At 35.7% G+C, this 23,368-nt stretch overlaps 1 protein-coding gene across 1 annotated transcript in view; it reads left to right on the plus strand.

The window, feature by feature from the left end:
* The window catches only part of LOC129438994 (protein NLRC3-like), a 469,470-nt gene that overhangs the window by 175,930 nt on the left and 270,172 nt on the right, over positions 1 to 23,368 (plus strand). Inside the window, exon 6 of the mRNA XM_073863419.1 lies at positions 14,707 to 14,880. Within this exon, the coding sequence (XP_073719520.1) occupies positions 14,707 to 14,880 (174 nt within the window). The remainder of the gene's footprint in view (positions 1 to 14,706; positions 14,881 to 23,368) is intronic.

Genomic DNA, 23,368 nt, shown 5'->3' on the forward strand with positions numbered 1-23,368 from the left:
CATATAGTTCTGTATATTATTTTGCATTTCTGTCAAGAGATCCTTCTAAAAGTTACACACTGCACCTTTAAGCAAGTAAGAAACCATTCAAATTTCCTCCTGGTTCTGAGATATAAATCCTTGGATATCTTGAACAGCAGTGTGATCAGCATCTGTAATAAAAATAAATAAAGAAATAAACAAATGTTAACATTGATCTACAACTCAATGATAATTAAAACAGCAATAAATAAATAAATAAAAATAGGATGCACTACCAGTGTTTCCAATCCTGGTCCTCGGGCACCCCCTCCCAGAAAGTTTTAGATGTCTCCGTATTTAAAACACCTGATTCGACTCATCAGCCTCCTTCCAAAATGGTAAACATGTGTCCCTAACAAGCTGATGAGTTAAATCAGGTGTGTTAAATAAGGAGACATCTAAAACTTTCTGGGAGGGGGTGCCCGAGGACCAGGGTTGGGAAACACTGCACTATGCCAATGCAATTAAAAGTGAATAGCTGTTAACATAGCTAGATACTGCACTAGCCCGATCAGTAGCCTACTGTTTTTTTGCTGGATTTACCTCATTGATAGCATAAAACATATATATAAAATAGTCACAACAGCATGTCTGGTAGCCCAAACAGCTATAATTCATCAAAGACAAGCAACTGTCATGAATTCATTAAATAGAGTTTTAGACCAACTATCTCTAGCATAAGAAACAGCTATCAGTAAATACATTTATAGCCGTTTGATTTTCAGGATGAATCTGCTTTAACCAGATGTGCACATGGCAATAATGCCACACAAACCAGACCACGGGAATGCTAAACGTTATAGCCTAGTTGTTTATAGATTTGGATCGTACTATACATAAATGCACATTAAAATAAGCGCATTCTAAAATTAATGGACAAACTATCGAAATGTTGCTAGCTTAAATCACATTGCCTTATTAACTAGCTAAGTTACTTCATTTCGTGTGGTGTAAGTCCCCGTAAGTCCGTTGCGTTTAGTATACATCAACATCACTGATAGATGATTAAAACTATGCATGACTTTCAAGAAACTCTTTAAACTCACCTGATTTTTGTGATTTTGGTCAATGACCGCGATCTTCCGACATGGTTCTCCGTGTTCGTTGCTGGTTAAAATGCCGCCTTCTACGCTAACGTTACTTCACAGGATGCAAAAAAAATACAGTATGAACATGTTATTTCAAATAGTGCCGCCAAATAAAGTGGCGCCTGCCGTGCTGCGCGTCATACGGATATTTACACCGGTTTCAAAAAGAACAGGAGACACACACACATTCGGAGCGCAGTTACTCAATAAACGTCGTCTTGAGTAAAATCCGGAGTGTTTTAATACGGTAAAAAAAGACAATTATACCCACGATAACAAAGACATTCGCGTATGAACAGAAAACATTGAGGTGTTAAATAACAAAAATAAGACGTTATTTAACAATGAGGTGTTAAATAACAAAAATGAGGTGTTATTTAACAATGAAGTGTTAAATAACAAAAATAAGATGTTATTTTACATATATCTCCTAAAATTAACAGTAAGGCGCAGTTATTAAAAATAACAGGTAAATCATGTTGAAATTTGGCCGTAAATTAACAGAAACATTTTACAGTGTACATTTAATCTGTTTATCGCTTGGAAACACAACGTCATAAAAACGAGACAGCCAATTCTTTTCCCTGTTTACTGGAAAGAAATGTCAAAAAATTAAGTGCTGCATGTATGTATTTGATACCATTCCCTTCACAGGCACAAGTTGGCAGAAATTGATTAAATCAGTGTTTTTGTGGAAAGACCTTGAATGCAGAGAAAGCAGTATACAAGAACAAGCAGTACAGGCATATAAGTTACAAACAGTGCCGCTGCTAGCCATTTTGGTGCCCTAAGCATAATTCCTTTATAATGCCCCCCACCCCGACCCTGAGAAAAAAAACGTTTGTTTTTGCCAGTTTAACTTTTTACAAACATATAACTTAAAAGCAGAAAGTAAAATCTTCACAGTTTTAGCCAACACACACTAATTTGAACGTGCAAACTTTTATAGAATTTTTATTTTTAACAAAATAAAAAAATTATCAAAATAATCCAGACATGTTTTTCCCAGGTACAATGTCACTTTAAATAAATTACATTAATAAACATCAATAAGTAAACAAGAATACCCAATATTCTTAAATAAAACAAAGATTTAGAGAACTAAGTGTCACAGTAATGTTTGCTTCATATCATACATACATGATGACATTTTATATATAACAGTCAGGAATTGTTAGCCTACCATGTGCACTGACTGCTAAAGTTAACTTTTACTGAGAAAGTATTAACCACCGTCACGTCAAAATAAACCACAAAATAAACTACTGCTCAATATCTAAAGAAACGTAGTAAAGAAAGTAACAGCTGGCGTCAGTTATTTGTAAAATGCATATGCATAGGTAATGTTTTACAGTAAAATCTCAATTTAACTTGCACTGAAATTATAAATTATAACAACATAGTTTGTCATCACAGCAGGTTCGAGGCGCATTACGATTAGCAGCAGCTGCAGCCCATGCGCATTTCCCTTTTTTAGGAATGATGATGGACTTACCTGCAAGTGATGCACGGGCATCATCCCGCAGTTTCTTGTTTTTTTTTCCGATCCTGACTCCTGCTGTCTTTTCGGGGCCATTTTTAAAAGTTGCCTACTGTCTGGCCGTTTCTCAATCCGAAGGCTGCAGCCTGCGCGAGGTCGCATATGCAGGCTGCATACGTCATCAAGCCTGGTTTATTTCAGTTAACCGAACATTACATTATCAAGTCATAAGAATATTACAACCATTTACGATTAACTAAGAATAATAGTCAACTTAATAAGCGTTTATATTACGAAATAAGAAAGTTTTGATGACGTATCCAGCCTAGAAATGTGACCTCTGGAGGCTGCAGCCTTCGGATTGAGAAACGGCCTCTGTCAAACTTCGTCAGGCGCCCGCGCGATCAACCGGCACGGACCATCAAAGGCTGGGGGGCATATTTTCTATACTAAAGCGATTAAATTATCTCGTTTCCCCTTTTTTTTGTAACATATACATGGATAAAAATTGCCTGATAATATTTCTATAGGCTAATGAAATTCTATCAGCATTATATATTTTTTTTCAATAGGCTTATTTTTGGTGCCCTATCAGCACCTGGTGCCCTACGCACAGCGCGTGATGCGCGTTATGGTAGCGGCGGGGCTGGTTACAAAGCCAGGATCCTACAAACAAGTTAGTCAAACTAGCTAACACTAGCTACCACAGGCAGTGCTACAGCCATTTCACAAATATCACAACGATAAAAAGCGCACAAAGGAGAAGCAGGGCCAGATTAACACTTTGTTATACCCTGGGCAACAATATTCAAGGGCCCCATCATCACGACCCCAGGATCACCAAAATATGGTCATATACAGAATATATTACTGTAATATACAGTAAATATACTCAATACTTCAAATTCTAACTGTCATCAGGTGTATTTTTGATTTACAAATATTTAAATGCTCATACAACTGCATTACCATTGTCTAAAAATGAAAATAGGCTTTTACTTAATTATTATTACAAGACCATCATATAGCCTAATATTAGACACCCAAACCAAAGTGAAGAACACTATCTTTAATTTGAAGTCTGAACTGAACATCAACGCAGACATGATTTTTCTCACAGAAGTTTAAGATCATATAGGCTACATCTTGAACGTAGATATATAAATGAACACAGGGAAAGTAAGTTTAACACTGTGAAGCACAAGCAAACATGCTGGAAGGCAGCTAAAAACCATCAGGACATAAACACTGGCTTATTTTATTTTATTGGAGCCTTACCTCCAGATAAAATTATAAACTGGAATACTAGATTGATGATTTAAATGTTGTTTACTTACATGTGTGTTGTGAAATCTCCGGATTTTATGTTGTGCACTACTCCACTCGTTCACTTCTCAACATGTTTGTTTACAGTGTCGCATGAGCAGCTACACTGCAGGTTCGACTTCATGTGGCGCTAAGCAGACCTCTTGGTGATGTCAAAGTACCGCGAGAGCGATTCAAAGCAGATTTCTCCATGTGATAACCAGTGTTGGGGGTAACGCATTACAAGTAACTTGAATTACGTAATAATATTACTTTTCTGAAGTAACGAGTAAAGTAACGCATTACTTTTTAAATGTACACATTAATATTTGAGTTACTTTTTCAAAAAAGTAACTCAAGTTACTTTTTTATATTAATTAATTTGATTAAAAAATATGTACTGAATTAAACTAAACGTATGCACTCTCTGTGCCTGTGTGGAAACAGTTTGAGTCAGAAACTGAGATGGCAGGCCAGAGCTAAACATTTTTGTGATGAAATATGCAATTTCTGAAGGCAGAACTTTTCAGTCATAAAAACACCTGCAAGGCCTGAAAGAGATCAAGCTTTAGCCAAGAAAAAGTAACGCAAAAGTAACTAAAAGTAACGTAAGCATTACTTTCCATGAAAAGTAACTAAGTAATGCAATTAGTTACTTTTTTTGGGAGTAACTTAATATTGTAATGCATTACTTTTAAAAGTAACTTTCCCCAACACTGGTGATAACGGCAATCGCTCTCGCGGTACTTTACTGTCACTCGTCTGTGGGTTCTTGTGGGGCCACACCAGTCTGCTCCCCAGTCACTTTCGTGCCGCTATAGTAATTTGATTTCATACGCCGATCGGATCGCGCAGATGCCTGCGTATCACGTAGACTACACCACTGTTTATACTTTACATTTTCTGCGTTTCTGATGTCATTTTCCTTTTTTAATTTCCGCTTCGCGCTCCATGTCTCGTTTTTTTCTGTTGTAGCAGTAGTAAGATCCTTTGACCCACCTCATGCGGACTGACCAATGAGGAGAGGGTCTTAACTTGAGGCCCACTCTTCATTGGTCAGTCCGCATGAGACTGACTCTCAACCGCTCTCAACTCACGTTCAAAGACAGTCATAGCGCAGCGCCGCGTCTCTCTTTGCAGCGCAAAAGCCCGTGTTGACAGTTTGTTTAATATAAAGCGGCCAGTGGGAGATTACCAGATACAGTATTTTGCTCGTGCCCTTGCTGCCCTGGGCCCTTTGGAGATCATCTTTCTTCAATCAGTGATGTGCAGAACCTAAACCTATTGTTTTGCACTTTTTTATTGGTAGAGGCAGAGGATGGCGAGGCAACGCCAGTAAAAACACAGGCTCTGAGGTCTTAAGCCCATGGTCTTTACACATCCAAGCAGGCCCCACACCTGCTTCCAGTACAATGCATTATCTGCAAACATGAGAAGTATAAGGTTCAGAAAAACATCAGGAAAGGGGTTAAAATAAAATTAACACAGTATAAAACAAGGTATCACTTCACCTGCCCTTACGAAAATTAACCATTGTTTTTCTACAGTAAAAAAAAATGGTTACTGTAGTAACATGATTAATTTTCATAAGGGTGCTATCGAGATTATACCCGGTACATCAACACACAAAAACACGAGAACATTAACTAACATATGCAAATACAAGCACTTCTGCAAAACTGTCAATTTTTAAGCGCAGTGGGCGCAAACGTTATGATATATTACTAGAACAACCGGCTGGGACGTGTCTCTCTTAAACGGAGATGGAAGAGAAATGAAGACGACACACATACATATTTTGTGTATGACCTTACGTAATTAGTATTTATTCAGCGATCGGCGGTAAAAGTTAATCTGCACGGAACATCGTTGTTGTACAAAACCATGGAGGTAGCCTGCTTGGGCTTAACTTAGCTTCTTCTCCTAGACGTTACATTAGTAATACGCTCGCTCACAATGTCGCGTCATAGACGCAGCAAATTTGACTGCTTATGCTATTGTGTATTATGTTGTGCTATCTGTCGTTTTTCTCTGCTTTCACTGCTTCTATTAATGTAAAGCTGCTTTGAAACAATTGAGTATTGTAAAAAGCGCTATATAAATAAAATTGAATTGAAAAAAATTGAATTGAATGTACAGAACGGTTAGTCTACGCCTACGTAAAACGACACTACCGAGACGCATACATACGTTTGAACAAACCAGTGTACATAACAAACATTTTATATAGATATAAATTAAATAAAATGAATACTTACAATCACACAAAGAATTTACTTGGCGATGGTCAGTGTGCTTCCGCTGCAGCTCGTGTCTGAATCCGTGTAACAGCTGTTCTACTAACCTACATCTGATTAATAATAATCCTATGTCAGTATCTTGCCACTCTATTGGTTCGACTGATATAGTAGGCAACCGCGTTTGCCTGCATATTTACGGGGACATTTTATCATTTCGGGGGAAAATGTGCAATAAATGCGAGTGGCAACACGTTTCATATTGTTGAGAATAAAACAACCGTCCAAACTTTAAAAATTCATGGTTCTCCCTCCATGGGGATCATCCATTTCGAAAAGTAAAGCAGATACGGACCCTCGGCCCACCGTCTACAAGTCTTGCATAATTTTTAGTACACACTCAGCAAGGCTTGCACCTGTGTGGCTATAGATGGGCTCAAATCAAAGGAATCTTTTTAACTTCTCTTCCCTCAGCATTAACAAATCTAAAAATAAATGTCAACTGATCAACATGGGAGAGGTCTGGTCTTGGCCTCGATATTTGTTTTGCTCTGTTTATTAAAGCAAGCATGTTACATCAGTGATCTGCACTCTTTTCATGGTCAGATATCCTCTCAGGATTTTTCCAGTCACAGAAGCCTGTAATAAATATGATTTTGTGAGAAGAAAAGTTTGCATGAATAACAATAAACCAATCCAGTTGACGTGGAGTACAGTAGCCATTCCTTAGGAACAATTTAGTTGTTTTGGGGACGAGACTGTAATAATTAATTTATAAGAGAACGTGTTCTTCCCTCATTCCACAATCTTGTACAGATGTTGGATATTTGGCTGCCTGATTCTGATAGACTGCAGCTCCATGTTGTAAACTCTTCCCTCACTTTTTCTGTGATGAACCACCACAAGGCCAGATCACCAGGAACAGCAAACCATCGATTGTCTGTTTCATCATCCACCTCAGTCTGGGTGTAGGAGTTTAAGTCTAGCTGTTGGTCGATTATTTCTGGATACTTCAGTTCATCAGGTGCACTTCTGTTTATTTGATCGGTAGTGTGTCCGTTAGTAATTGATTGCTTAACAGAGCATAAATTTACATCATCATTAGTGCTGCTAACAGACTACTCGGCACCAGCGTGAAAAAAAATGCATATTTTTGGGATTTTGTGTAAAGTGGCTTAATGTACTTTTTTTTGGCTATGTCACTTAGCTGCTGCCGATCATTTTCCAAAAAGCTGTGGTGCACGTCACGCTTACTTAGTAGATGAGCAACTTACGTCTTAAAGAGCAAGTACTTTTGTAATTTTATAAAATAATTGTTTTATTGCTGGTTTCAGCAATAAAACTCGCCCAGTTTGCCCATATGGTTAATCTGCTCCTGAAAATTAGTTGCTGTGACACAAAAGAAAGTCTGCTGTCCATAACATCTCAGCTGGAACAAACGTGCACATGCAGAACTGTGATCTTTCAGGCTTTGATGGTCACATACGCTCATAATTAAGTCAAAATGTCCATTGGCGTATATAAATGTATATAAAAAGATTATGTGTAAAGTGAAAAGTTTAGGAAAAAAGTGTTTTAGGGCATATGAATCCATTACTATAGGCTTGTAAGTATAATTGACAGCTGTAACTTATATGTTACTATTCATTAATATTAGGCCAGCATTTATGTTATCTTAGTGGTCACTTCTGATTGAAGGCAATCCTTTATTCTGCTGATTTAATAGCAGGATTGATGACACAAGATGGCCGCGCTAGCCTGAGCGTCTGTTGTTGAATTTGGCTGCTTTGTAAATTTGGGCCAGTTATAACTGTCTTCATGCATCATTCGAAATCTACTTCTAAGCACTTGTATATTGCTGTTGGATTTTCTCTATTGGAGTTCATTTTCTCCTAATCGCGTCCTTCTTCAGCATGGATCAGGCGGAGGTTTCTCTACAAACAATTTGGGACGCGATTCAGCTGATCAAAGTTGAAATGACTGCTCATCTTGATTCAAAAACGGCGACAATACAAACCAGTCTTACCGGCATTCAAGGATCTTTATCTGCATTATGTGAACAAATCTCGGAACTTGAGCACAGGGTGAGCTGTAATGAAGATAACTTTGATGATCTGTCGAAACGCGTTCAATCACTTGAAAAAGAGAATGCCTACCTGAAGGATAGAGTTGACGATGTTGAGAACAGAAGTCGGTCATCTAATCTTCGTTTTATCAATGTTCCCGAAAAGAGTGAAGGCAGTGACACGATCGCCTTCCTGAATCAGTTGATTCCGCTTCTTCTCGGCAGAGATCAATTCTCTGTTTCACCGATTATTCAGATGGCCCATCGCTCTCCTACATTTAACTCTGGCTCCAGGCAGGTGCCCAGACCAATTCTGGTGAAGTTTCTATATCTTCAGGACAAAGTAAAGATTTTACGTGTGTCCAGGGAGAAAAAGGAACTCTTTTATAAAGGTTCTCGAGTGTACATTTATCCGGATTTTAGTGCAGATTTGATCAAAAAGCGTCGGCAGTTTGATGCTGTAAAGAAGAAACTCCGTGCTGCGGACATTAAATACTCTCTGTTGTACCCCTGTACGTTGAGAGTGATGCTACATGGGAAACCGAAATTATTTCGCTGTCCTGAGGAAGCAGAGACTTTCTTTCAGGATCTGTCCGGGTCTTCTCCATAACTATGGTAGCCTCTCTCTTATCTGTAAGTGACTCCCTTTGTGGTTTCTTTTCTCCTCGCTGGCAAAAAGTAAATTTTTGGTTTAATCAAGTCTCACAGAGTGTGAACTTAGGGAGTTATATATTATATGGAGTTATATTATATTTTGTGGATGATGCATTATATATCTGCATGCTGAACAATGAAAGTTTTGTTTATCATCTTATCATTTTTTTTTTATTTAATTAAATAATTTAGGCTATTAGAATCATAAATTGTTTTGGCCCTTTTTGAAAATATGTCTTGCTAAGCAGTCCGAGTTCTGGTGCTGTTTGCTCTATTTTTACAATGAACTTTTTTTTTCTCTCTTTTTTGTTATTTGTTTGTGTGTATAAGTGTATTGTTTTTTGTTTGCTCAATTTGCGGTATTTTTTCTCCCCACCCCTACCTATTTTCTTTCAATTACTATTTGATCGGCTGATTTATTGTTTTTTAATGGTGCAATTGATTCTATTAAAGGTCTAAAGGTTATTCACCTTAATATTAGGAGTCTTCTCTCAAAAATCGATCTTCTTAGAGCTTGGGTTTTTCAAAATAGACCTAATATTATTACTCTCTCTGAAACATGGCTACATAGCAACATTTCTGATGATGAGATTAAAATTGACAATTATGTTTTATATAGATCTGATAGAGCCACTAGAGGTGGCGGGGTGGCAACTTATGTTTCCATAGATTTAGTTTCTGAATGTGTAACTCCTAACTTATCTCCTGTTAACTTTGAGTGTCTTTTTATTAGGGTTATTTTTCATGTTAATAAAAATTTAATTATTGGTAATATTTATAGGCCACCGTCTGCTCCGTCTGATTCTACGATGTGTATTCTGTCAACTATTAATTCTCTTGAGAAGCACAATGAATTGATAATTTTGGGCGATTTTAATAGAAACTGGTTGGACCGTTCTTCTGCTAATGATAGAAATTTATTTGGTAGTATAAATCTTACTCAGTTAATTAATGAGCCTACTAGAGTTGACTATCGTTCGTCTTCTCTTTTGGATTGGATACTTGTTACTAATCCTGAAAGGATAATTAAATCTGGTGTAATGTCGGACTGTTTAAATGACCACTCGATCATATATTGTGTCTGGAAAATTAAAACCCTAAGTTCCCCTCCTAAATATATAAGATTTAGACAGTGTAAAAATATGAATGTAGAGGGTTTTATTCAAGATCTAATTGATATAAATTGGGATAGGTTTCAGTTAATCCCTTTCGTTGAGGATGCACTGAGTTTTTTTAATTCTGAAGTTATAAATATAATTAATAAACATGCTCCGATGAGAACTGTTAGAGTCAAAGGCAGAAATTTACCTTGGATCAGTTCTAATCTTGTTAAACTTTTTAAGCAAAGGGATAAAGCATGGACCAAATACCGGTTATCGAGGGACTCTATTGACTGGGAAAATTATAGATATTTGAGGAATTTATGCAAGGTAGAAACACGGAACTCTAAGGCCAATTATTATAAAGATCGTTTTTCTCAGGATTTTCATAACCCCAAGCAGTTTTGGAATCAGTTGAATAATCTTTTGAATAAACCCTAAAAACTTGATTCAAAATATAAAATTTAATAATGAAATTATATCTGATCCATTACTTATCTCTCAAGCTTTCAATCAACATTTCTCTTCTGTTTGTGGTTCTCAGGGCCCCGATCTTTATACTACTGGGTATTTAAATTCTATTACTTCAAATAACAATTTTTCCTTTAAGAAGATCATGCCTGTTGATGTTTATCATGTTATATGTGATTTAAAAACAAATATTAGCACTGGTCCTGATGGTCTGGAAGCCAAATTTATTAAATTGGCAGCTCATGTATTAATGTATCCTCTTGCAGATTTATTTAATTTATCATTGTCTACTTGTTCTGTTCCACATGTATGGAAATGTGCAAAAGTTACTCCTTTGTTCAAGGCTGGAGACTCATCGGATGTAAATAATTATCGTCCAATTTCTATTATTTGTACTATCGTAAAAATTTTTGAGAAACTAATTTTCAATCAATTATCTTTATTTATTAATTCGTCAGATATTTTATCTCCGTTACAGTCTGGTTTCAGACCTAATTTTTCTACCACAACTGCTCTTTTAAAATTCACAAACGATGTATTTTCATCCTTCGACAAAGGCCAAGCTACAGGTGCCATTTTTATTGACCTTTCTAAGGCTTTTGATCTGGTGGATCATTATCTTCTTCTTGATAAATTGTCTTCTATTGGTCTAACTAGAAATGCTCTCCTTTGGTTTAGTGCTTATCTTCATAATAGACGTCAATGTGTTGTCTTTCAAGGTTTTCAGTCAGATTATGTAATTGTTGAAAAAGGTGTTCCACAAGGTTCTTCGCTTGGACCATTGCTTTTCTCCATTTTTATTAATGATTTACCTCAGATATGCTTAAATTGTTTAGTACATCTTTATGCCGATGACACTGTAATTTATACTTCTAATTCGGACATGACACAAATTCAGAATTATTTACAATCTGATTTAAATTTGGTTCAAAAATGGTTTCATAATAATGGTCTTATACTTAATAAGAAGAAATCCTGTTGTATGATGTTTGGGACACGTCGTTGTCATTCTTCTTCTTTGGATTTTAACATTATCTTTGAAGATGGCTTAACTCTTGATAAAGTCGATTCATTTAAATACCTTGGCCTTTGGCTTGATTCTGCACTTACTTTTAAGCCCCATATTGATTATGTGGTTAGTAGAATATATTATTGTCTTCGTTTACTTTATCGTTCAATCAATTGTTTTACATTTCAAGTAAGGAAAAGAATTGTCTCTCAGTTAATATTACCCCTTATTGATTATGCTGATATTGTTTATCAAAATACCTATGATATTTACCTAAAGCCTCTTAATGTTGTCTATAATTCCTTGTGTAGATTTGTGTTAAGGTGTCCGTATCGTACCCATCACTGTTATATGTATGAATTGCTTAATTGGTTACATCCTAAATCAAGAAGACAATTTCATTGGTTTTTGTTCATTTTTAAATGTGTTTATTCTGTTTGTCCATCTTATTTGAAACAATTCCTGATTCTATATGGGTCTTCTTATTCACTTAGACATATGCAATATCCTTACTTTCTTGTTCCTAAAATCTTTACTGAGGTCGGACGCAGGTCATTTCAGTATAAAGCTCCTTTTGACTGGAATAATCTTCCTGTTTCTTTGAGATCTACTACCTCTCTTAACCGCTTCAGGATTTTATTATTTTCTTATCTTAAAATAACTTGTTCATGTTTTTGATTGGTTTATTATTACTATTATTGTTCTCTTTTTGTTTTGCTTTAAATTTTGTCTTCTGTTGATGTTATTGATTTATGATGCTGAGATTTTGTATTTCAACTATGGTATGAGGGTGTGGGGGACATGTTGAGCATTTTGTGTTTGTTTTGTAATGTGGTTGTGTTTTGTATTGTATTATTTGTTTATGTTTTTGGGACCCCCTTGAAAATGAGATGCCACATCTCAAGGGGCTATCCTTTCAATAAAATTCAAAAATTCAAATTCAAACTCCTTTGTAATTGAATACAAGTGTAGTTCGGGGTTCCTCTAACGACTGTTGTTACTGCCAACCAGGGGCGCCTTGGGGGGGGGGGGGGTTAGGACGATTCTAAGGGCCCATGAAATTATTGGGGCCTCAGCCAAGGACTGTGCCGCACACACAATCCCCTTAAGCTGAGCCCTCTTAGCTCTGTCCCGTCTTTACTCTGTGTTTAGCACCTTCTTTAATCCACGGTCTCACAGTGCGCGTGAACTTCAGAAGAGAACAAGGTGTGTGTATTTGATGCTAATTTCTATGATATCTGCATATGTGCGCTTCCTTACTATAAATGCAGTTTACACAATGTGACGCTGGAGCAATACAATGCAGTTTTCTTTCCAATGTACAGTCTTCGCTCTGTTCACCCCAGTTTAAAAAAACACAAAGTGATTTACGTTCCCTGTTTTATTTCATGATTCTAACACGAAGTCAGCCCTTATAAGCTGTTTTAATTAACGTAGCCCGTATAACCTAATTAACATAAACTAGAAATGCTAGCGGTTACACACTCTAATGTTTTGTAACGCAATATGCCAAAGAAGGATTTTTAAGCAGTTGAGAATCGAGTTGATTGTGATAAAACAGAAATGAAACGAAGGCTAAACTAGTCCAGTAATGTATATTAAAGCTTCTCAACTTGCAACAGCTTTAAGAAATCAATCTGTCGTAATCTGCTATAGTTGTTGTAGTTTGTTAGAGAGATGGAGACGTTTATCTACAGTTGTCCTTCATTTCATTTTAGAGTCCCGTTGATTAATAAACAGTCTGAAGAATCATTTATGTTAAGAGTTTAGCTGTTTTCTCGAGTTCACGTTAATGATCTGTTGTTATTTTTGCTTTAGTGTAGCTGCTGGTGTGTGAAACTTCACCTTATAAATAATGCTAATAAATATAATACAAGCTTTTGTCAAGCATTTTTGACCCAGTCTTATTTGAGGCATAAGGTAACTGTATAGAAAAGATGCATTGTTGTTGTTCGCCATTTTTAAATGTTACAATGTTATTGATGTGTGTAACAGCTCAAGTATACAGTATGTCACTGAGACGGTCTCTGAAAATCAGACTAAAGCCTCAAATCTTATTGTGAGATAAAGAGCATCACAGTTTAATTTCAAGCATTAATTTCACTATGATTTCAATCGCTGACATGACATTACTCAGTCAACATTAAATATATCAAGTTCATATTTTCACAAAATGTTTTTACATTATGTAGGATGATTTTATGTGGAAAAAAGTAAATCACAAAGAAATACTTCAGCTGGGTTTTCACAGGCATGGTCACAATTATCTTTAATCTATGTTTAATAATGTTGCATTTTCTCTGATTATTTGATTAATGTACTGTATTTTTCAATTACATTTACATTGCGCAATAAATTATCTTAGCTGCAGACATTGTAAGTATCTATAAATACTGTTAATTGTGGTCAAAACAATAGCAAAAGAAATAGTTCTGTATTATTAAATTGCAGACAAAGATTTTGAATAGCTACAGTAGGTTGGATTGTATGTTTGGTGCGAAATGGGTATGGTGGGGGCCCGACCTCATATTCTTTCATAGGGCCCAAAATTGCTAGTGGCACCCCTGCCACCAACAGCACAACATATCCCGGGCATATTGTAATCTTGTTGTGAACCTCCTGTGAGTGTTTTATTGATCTTCATCTGGTAGTGACCATAAACTAAAGCAGTCCGCCCCTGCCGTGTTCACATATGACCAAACAAACTGAATCAAGGAGAAAAAGCAACAGGTTCTGAAACATAGACTCAGGTCTGAAAACACCCTAAGATGTCCTCAGACAAGTATTGTTCAAAACTCAAAGACAACATTTATAAAAAGTTTTGGTCCACTTCAAATGTTGAATAGTTTATTTAAATTTAATCTCAGTAATGTATTTGATAACTGAAGCTGATTTTATTCAACATTCATCACAACACTTTAACTCTTACTGAAAGTCACAAACATAAAACATTAAAATTGAATTATGAACAAAAGTAAAAAAACAAAAATCATTCAGAAATAAAAACATAAGAGAAAATTTTGTAATGTCTGATGACAGAAATCTGATTTCATTACTGTATAAAAAAATAAATCACACAGTTAATATAAACATAAACTGATGAAGTTCATTTCCTTATAAATCTCACTGATGTGTTTCAGTAAAACACAAACACACATAAATTATACTAAAATGAAAATGTCCATGAACACTAAATGATGACAGAAGAGAAACAAATTCAACTCACTGTAGATTTGATCTGTGTGTGAACAAACTGTGTGTCTCTGTTCTCTACAGGTTGAGTTGGTGTAATATCACAGATGAAGGTTGTGTTGCTCTGACTTCAGCTCTGAGATCAAACCCATCACACCTGAGAGAACTGAATCTGGCCAAGAATAAACTAAGAGATTCAGGAGTGAAGCTGATCTCTGATGTACTGAAGAATCCTGACTGTAAACTGAAGATACTGAAGTAAGATCATCTCTCTGATAGTCACACATGTACTGAGGTTTAGTTAAACATAAACTGTATGAAAAAAAACACACTCAACTGTAAACTATCTGGGCCCGGTTCCTCGATAACGTTCACTCTTAGCACGCTAAGAAGACTCAAAAAGATATATCTTACCACAGTTGTTTGTGTTCCTAAGTGTGTTCCCCGAAGTGTCTATTAGAAAGCTTCTTAACACGCTGCCTCTAAGTTCGACGTAACAATGTCGCTGTCCCAAGTGAAGGTACTGAATTATTTGTGATAGCTGTCTCAGGGATCGATTTTCCACTTCACGCAAAGGTGCATTACGACGTTAAGAAAGACAACACGTTATATACAAATGGAACATAACTCAAACTATTCCAGTAACATTTATTTTAACATGGTTTAAGTTATCCGTAAAATAGACTAATAATTAAGTTATCAAATTGTCAGTAATATAGACGAAGCGGGTATCCCTCTCTAATCATCCACCCTCATTATCACGTTGTGCCACTTGTGCCGTTTCTTGACATGGGTTTAACGACTTTAAAAAATGATGTAATACACTTTTATAGTAATGGTAAGGTACTTAACAATCAGAATTGATTGGCAAGCAGCTGCAGGTACTTCTGTTTAATGCGGTATTGCTTACCATTAATGTTTTCAATAAAAAGCAACCTAGTTAGATAGAGAATATGGTCTGAGAAGATCCAGCAGCTCCATAATGAGTTGTCTTGGGAGGCAATTTTTTTTTTATTTAGCCACGTCAGGCAAAATGTCAAAAGGTTTAAGGGTTGCCCAATAAAAAAAATTGTTTTGGAGTTACCGGTGTTGTGTGGAAGTCTGTTCGGTAACACTTTATTTTACGACCCGCAAAGTACCGCGTAATTAAACCGAATTTACAGCGTACCTATTTGTAACAACAGAGTACCTCTACAGTACGTACTTGTAGTTATAAGGGAATAATATTTTAAGTTTGGGGTAATAAGGGGGTAAGAATATATGGGAAATTATTCTCTAAGTATTTCATACCTATAGGGTACCTATTGTAATATTACGTGGTATGTATGACTTGGTCTATGGGTAATATGGTCTATGTGTAATATGTTTTTTTTCATATATGCTACTTACCTGATGAAGTGTATTGTATAGCCTACAGTTGATGTCTACAAGCCACGTCGGCAAATAAAATATAACACACAATAAAAATAATAGCAACTTGTACCTCTTTGATCTGTATATGTATACAGGAGTTACCAGGTAACTCTTATATTGGCGGGCTGTAAATTAAAGTGGGGCTTATTCCCCGCTTGTACTGTGTATGTACCAGGTAACTCTCATATTTGCGGGCTGTAAACTAAAGTGGTGCTTTGTTCACCTCTTGTTATAAATGTTATAGGGTAAATACCATAAACATACAGAATATTGTTATTTTTTTTTAAACAACTTATTTCAAAACATCTTTAAAACACTATAATTAAGCCAACACTTAATGTTTATTATCACATAACTTTTATTTCAAATAAAAAGTCATGACAATTTTTCGTTGTTTTTGCGGCTGGTTTCCTCTGTTGGTCTTGTCCACTCGGATGATGAGTTGATTTCGTCTCACAAATGCTGTTCTGCATTACATAAAAAACATAAATGAAAGCCTTAAGTAAATATTTCTTCACTGTGCCTTGACAGAAACAGAGTTTTCTGAGCCAGTTAATAACTTTAGGCTAACGTATGTGCTAGCTAACCTGCTGCGTTAGCTGGCAACTTTCTTGAAAAAACATTGTTTGAAATGCGTGAGTAATGTATTACCAAAACCAGTCACCTTATCCAGCATGCGAATCCTGCTCACATCACTCGCAGCCTACTCCACAGTGTAGAAAGTTTTTAAACCCTCTTAAATAAATTTCACCTCAGGATCGCGTTCCAGCAAACCTCCTGCAGACGGCCACGCGCTCTACGCCTGCGCAGTAGCCTACGCATGTCGTCTTTTGCTTTAGCGGGAGCTGATATCTGCCGTTGTTTCATTCTGGTTTGCCATTGCATAAATTATATTTGGCTAAAATACTTGTGTTTACACATGTTGCAAAGTTTTATTCTACCAATGATAACACCTATTAAAAATAAACAAATAGCGTGCTGCTTTGTGGTCATTATTGTGTCATTTGAAAAAAGTAAATAAATTGCAAAGCACCACTTCAGATATGTCCGCAAATGTGAGAGTGGTAAATAGGGAATAAGTTGCTATTTTTTATTGTACTTACCTTAAAAAAAAGATAACCACATTAAATCAGCTGGACTTTTGTTATTAAAAGCAAGTAATATAGGCTGCTAAAATAAAAGTGATGTGCTGTTATATTTATTTGCCGATGTGGCTCGTAGACATCGACTGTATACAACATTCGGTAGTCAATATGAAAATTCACAATAAAATAAAATAAAAAAATAAAACATAATTTCCTCATAGACTTGACTAAGTCATACATACCCCGTAATATTACAATAGGTACCCTGTTGTTATAAAATACTTAGAGTATAAATAATTTATAATTCTTCATATTCTTACCCCCTTATTACCCCAAACTTAAAATATTGTTCCCTTATAACTACAAGTACGTACTGTAGAGGTACTCTGTTGTTACAAATAGGTACGCTGTAAATTCGGTTTAATTACGTGGTACTTTGCGGGTCGTAAAATAAAGTGTTACCGTCTGTTCCCTATGTTTCCCTTTAGTGTAGTGTTTTTATAGCGTTTTTATCACATTATACGTTTATTCTTTATATACATTGAAAGTTTTAATGGCTACTGAGATGTATATGTGTGCATTTATGTAATGTATCTTGACTGTTTTTGATTGTAAGTCAATTATTTTTACAGTATGAATCATATTATATGTATAATATATATTTATTATGTATGGAAACATAACAGTTTTAAAACAAACAGTAGAGAAAAAAGAGCTATATGTTAAAAGGCATAAAACTGTCAAATATGAAATATTTAATAAATTGTATAATAGAATACATGATATTATTGCTTTTTAGTATAACCAATTGAAATCTTTAATCTTTCTAAATAAATTATAAATGTAACGTGATGAAAACGCTATAAACATAGAGGGAACAGACTTCAATGAGGAACAAACACCGGCGCCGTCTTTGATTCATTAGTTCTGATACCAAATAAAGTCAACTGCATAAATAGTCCTGTATCCATTGCAAACATATTTTATTATAAGTCTTAAAATGTCCATAACATAAAATCATTGTCAGCATACCATAGTTTGACTTGTACTGCGCTGTGCTGATTTCTAAGACTGCAGTGCGGCGATAGCGTTTTGTGCTCAAACAACGCTAAGAGAGAGCTTACGAATGGTCCAGACCAACCTTACGAAAGTGTGACTTACAGAAGATATACTTAGCGTACGAAACGTTTTGGGAATCGTGCCATAGAGTTAAGAGAGAGGTTAAGAAATAGGTTAAGAACTACTTAGCGATAAGAACGTTTTGGGGAACTGGGCCCTGATCAGTAAGCAGATACATCAGCAGTCTCATGAATAATTATGATGTTGTGTTGTTAGATTTCCCCTACACACCTGACTGACTTAAGTTACATAACCGTGTAGACAACACACACAAGACATTTATCCTCACCGGGTGTCCACAGAAGACAAACACCGAAGAGTCACACAACATTTTGTCCATTATATGAAAAATGAAAAAAAATGAAAAATGAAAAAAAATGTATTCTTTGATGCATCATGATGTGGACGATTCTGAATCAATTCACAAATGTCAAGAATTGATTCTTAAAAGTTATTTTACAAAATAATAATGTGATGTTATCAGAACCAAAAGTCGTAACTCAACTTCAGGAGGGTTGCTGCACACGGACAGCTTGAGAGTGCGCACCACACGAGCACCCACAGCGGAGCTTACACGAGCAGTAGAGAAAGAAAAAACAAATACATCTAACCCTATTTGACTAATTCTACTCTGCAAGAAAACAAAATACATGTTGGATGATCTTTATCTGCCTTTTCTCTGTTCAGTGAGCAGCAGGAAGAAACAGCGCCTTTCATTTACAGACTCATCTGATGTGCTAATAGCGTTTCCAAAACCTGCCGCTAAATGTTTAGATATAGATAAGAACATGAATATACTTCTGTAAAAATATGCACATCATTTGTTATTCAGACGGAGGCGCTGGGTGCGCTGCATTAAATAAATACAGTAATACTGCCAAAATCACTGTGTATAATGATGATGATTAGACGATATGTCAGTTACAGTTACATATCGATATGCTGGTTAACATATTAATTATATATGTTGATTCTGAATCGATTCATGAGGGTCCAAACGATTCCCACCCCTAATGAACACAAACACTTGAGGAAATAAGATCATGTGTTCAACCTGACAGACTCCAGTCAATGTCTTTGAATATGATTTAATCACGACCGAATCCTCCTCATCAGAAAAAATACAAGAGTTTATATAGGATAGATACATGACAAAGTCACATCATTTATCTCTAATATGATTTATTCTTCATATCTGCAATTCAGAAACTCCTCTCTGTTACCATGCAGACAAAACCAAATTTACCTTTCTTAATGACCTCAGCTTTAACAAGTCATGGGGTTTAAATTGAAATCATTTAACCACACGTACTTCCTCTATTTCAACACATTTTGTTGTCAAAAGCATACAGTACAAATGTTCAAACCTGTAAGAAAAAGACATGTTAGTTATAATTAGTTACGATTCATTTCAATTTCCTTCACAACGTGCAACAAAACTCCTCTGTTAAAATGTCAGAAAATGTAGTTTGGTGTTTCTTTGATGAAATCTTTGCTGATATTATTGTGTATGAAGAGTTTTTCTCCTCGTCGTGTTGTTTTTATAAAGATGATTAAAAACATTGATCCATCATTGACACTGACACACACATTAATAATGTTTTTATAGATTGAGTGAAATTGATCTTTAAACACTGTAACATCTTTAAATGTAAGATCAGAGTTATGTTATCTCCAGCTGATATTCCTCCTGTAATAGAGGAAGAGTTTTACATCAAATACCTGATGAGAATTACAAGTGTGAGTCATGAACTCAATACAGATTTATGAAGAAATGTTCATGTGGTTTAGGACATCTAACACTAATAGTCAGCTGTGTGATGGATTAATTTGACATTTAAACACACAGTGTCTCAGTTACTGAGGGATTGAAAGAGGAACATTACATGAAGAGATGGAGGTTAGAGATTTGTGAACTTTGTAGTTTTGTATAATTCACATAAACTCTCTGTTCTCTACAGGTTGTGGAGTTGTGATATCACAGATGAAGGTTGTGTTGCTCTGACTTCAGCTCTGAGATCAAACCCATCACACCTGAGAGATCTGAATCTGTCTCAGAATAAACTCACAGATTCAGGAGTGAAGCTGATCTCTGATCTAAAAGATGATCCACATTATAAACTACAGACAGTACTGTGAGTAGAGCTCATTTAAATAAATGTTTAAAGTAAACTCATGCAGTGTCATTTAAATCCTAGAATATAAATATTAGAAATAAATGTAAATTGATCTGCTGCTGTTATAGGCTGTGTATCCTTTAAACCCAACAAACAGAAAATATGAAGTGTACATGAACAACACTTGATGCTTTGTCAGATCAACACAATAAGAATTCAATCCAATGTCTGAGTCTGTTTACTAACTGTGATGTTGAGTTTGTTCACTCCAGGATTTAATACTGTGATCTTACTCTTCTTACACATTATATATGATGTTTGTTAATGGGGTTTGTTTGATAGGCCGACACCTCTATAGTTATGCACACTTGACTAGATGTTCATCTTAAACTCTTTTTATAACAACTTGGTTTTTATTTCATGTTTTAAGCATTATTTATCAAATCATCAGAATACAGACAGAAATAACAACACAAACACAATATATACACAACAGATAAACACAAAGTACAGATGATAAATGATAGAGATGAAGATTAGAAAAAAGAAGAGAAAGTCAACTCTTAAAATCTGATGGACACTTCACACAACTCTCTGTCGAGCTTTGACATTGATGCTGTTTCTCTTTATTTACACGACTGTCAACCTCCAGGACTTTTAAAATAAAGCATCACCTTCATTTTCTTACTGTTTGTGTGTGAACTCATAAAACTGTCAGTGTGTCATTATATTATACTACATAAATATCAATACATTCATCTCTTACATTGACATCAAATATTCAGAGGAAATAGATGAAATGTGTTTTTATATTGTTGTAGCTCATGTGTATGTGATAAACAGATTGTTGACATGTTTATTATGTTGAAGATTTCATTTCTATCACTGACTGACAGCACTAATAGTTTGTCTCTTCATCTGACACTGATTATGATCTGATATCTGATTGTCTTTCCGTTTCATTTTTAGGCCTTACAGATGGTGGTAAAGTTGTCTGTCTGATCTTCAGTATGATCTGCTGGTGAATAAGAAGACACAATAGTGACATCACTTCCTCTTAACCGTATGAGTTGATTATTCAGTACAGGATCTGATCTGTGACTTTATCTAAATCTGACTTTGAAGTGTTGGAGGTAAATCTTCATCCTAACTCAGCTTCTGTCTACACATTTCCTATAAGAGCGATTTATCAGTCAGTGTAAGAGGAGCAAGAAATCTCATAGGATCATAAACTGAAGTAAATACTGACAAGATTCCTCTTCTTCTACACTGTTGGGGTTTTTAACTTCATCTTAAACTGAAATGTGTTCAAGTTCAGCACAACATTGAAGACTCGCAGCTCATTTATCTCTAAATCCAAATATTGGACGTCTTTGCTTTTGTGTTCTTCAGGATCTGACTGCAGGACTTTTTGATGATTATGTGATCAATTACAAAAAAGTTGAGACACTGAATGAAATGTAAATAAAATCACAAAGTTTAATAAAATGATAAACTTGACATTTCAGCTTTGGTCTATCGCTGTTGATTATCTGTCAGACGCTTTCTGAACGGCAGAGTCAAACTGCGCCATCTAGTGGACAAACACAAACTTTATAATAAATTTACAATAAAACACAACACATTTTATGCCTAATTCAAAATAAATGTAAAAACAAAACAGTAAATTCATACTCAGTGAACAGTACATTAGGTCATTATTATAATTTGTACAATCTTGAGGTAAAATCCTGGGGCCTCATTTATCAACATTGCGTAGAAAATGTTCTATATTTGTACCTACGAATGAGGTTAAATCCTTATAACACATACTGTTTGGTTCACTTAATGCGCGAGGAATGACTAACAAAAGAAAACAAATCTGCATGGGAACATGTTACCAGTGAGTTTAATTACGTTGGGTACAGTATGAGAACACTCCTAGAAATAAAAAGTGGTTTGACATTAAATTAAAAAACGCGTCACAGCACACCAACGTGAAATCAGTGCAAATGGAGGAGGACAGACAATGACAGAACTTTCCACTTTGGACAGCAGCATATAACCAGCATCAACGGCGCGATCTGAAACGCCCTCCCGGCGGATGGATGATTTCCCAAGTCTTCCAATAACGCAAGATAAGTCATTGCACTGCATTGTCAGCGCTTCATTTATAGTGATAGGCACCAATTTGACGACAAATCACAAATAAATCATTAACTTCAACAATGGTTTGCTGTTACTATACACAAATCATTTTAGCACCTGCTTGTGGATAATAAATACACACTTCTTTACACACTGGGGATGATTCTGTGTAGTATCGCTATTCTAGCACTAGATGCTCTGCGTACGGATACTCAGAGATGTGCGTATATTTACACACATTTCTACATATAAGTGCAATTTGATAAATTACACACTTTGCGTAAAACTGTTCCTACGCACACTTTATGCACACTTCTGTGCGTACGCACGCTTGATAAATGAGGCCCCTGAACTCCATCAAAGACGTCTGAACGTCAGGTGTTGTTCTAAAAATGACCGCTTGAGGCGCTTTGGAGGCGTTTATGTGCTTTGGTTGCTACAATACTAGCTATAGTATTTTACAAGCTTGATAGCATTGTTTGTCTCGTGAATATACAGCATAAATTGGTGATGAGGATAAAGTATGTGAGAGGAGGAAGACTAGATGAGTATAAAGCAGAAAATGAGTCCTGGGGTCCGTTCTTCATACGTGGATTACTCGATTAGCTGGATTTGATTGTTGATGATTTGGCTTGATCTTGGATTATTTGGTTCTTCAAAGCTCATCCTAGAGTTGCTGTCATAGCAACCGGTCCATAAGATTAAACCTGCTCGGGAGCAGACTAATTTCATGTAAAGAAGATTAGTTTGTACCTTTTTAAGCTGATGTGATACGGAAAGTCTGACGCAGTTGTGTATTCTCCATTATACGAGAAATACGAGAAGAGCTTTTCAAATTCAACACGTAATAAAAAAGTATAGATTAAATCTTTTAGCGATGTTATT

The sequence above is a fragment of the Misgurnus anguillicaudatus genome, chromosome 24 (assembly GCF_027580225.2).
Source record: "Misgurnus anguillicaudatus chromosome 24, ASM2758022v2, whole genome shotgun sequence".
Lineage (NCBI taxonomy): Eukaryota > Metazoa > Chordata > Actinopteri > Cypriniformes > Cobitidae > Misgurnus > Misgurnus anguillicaudatus.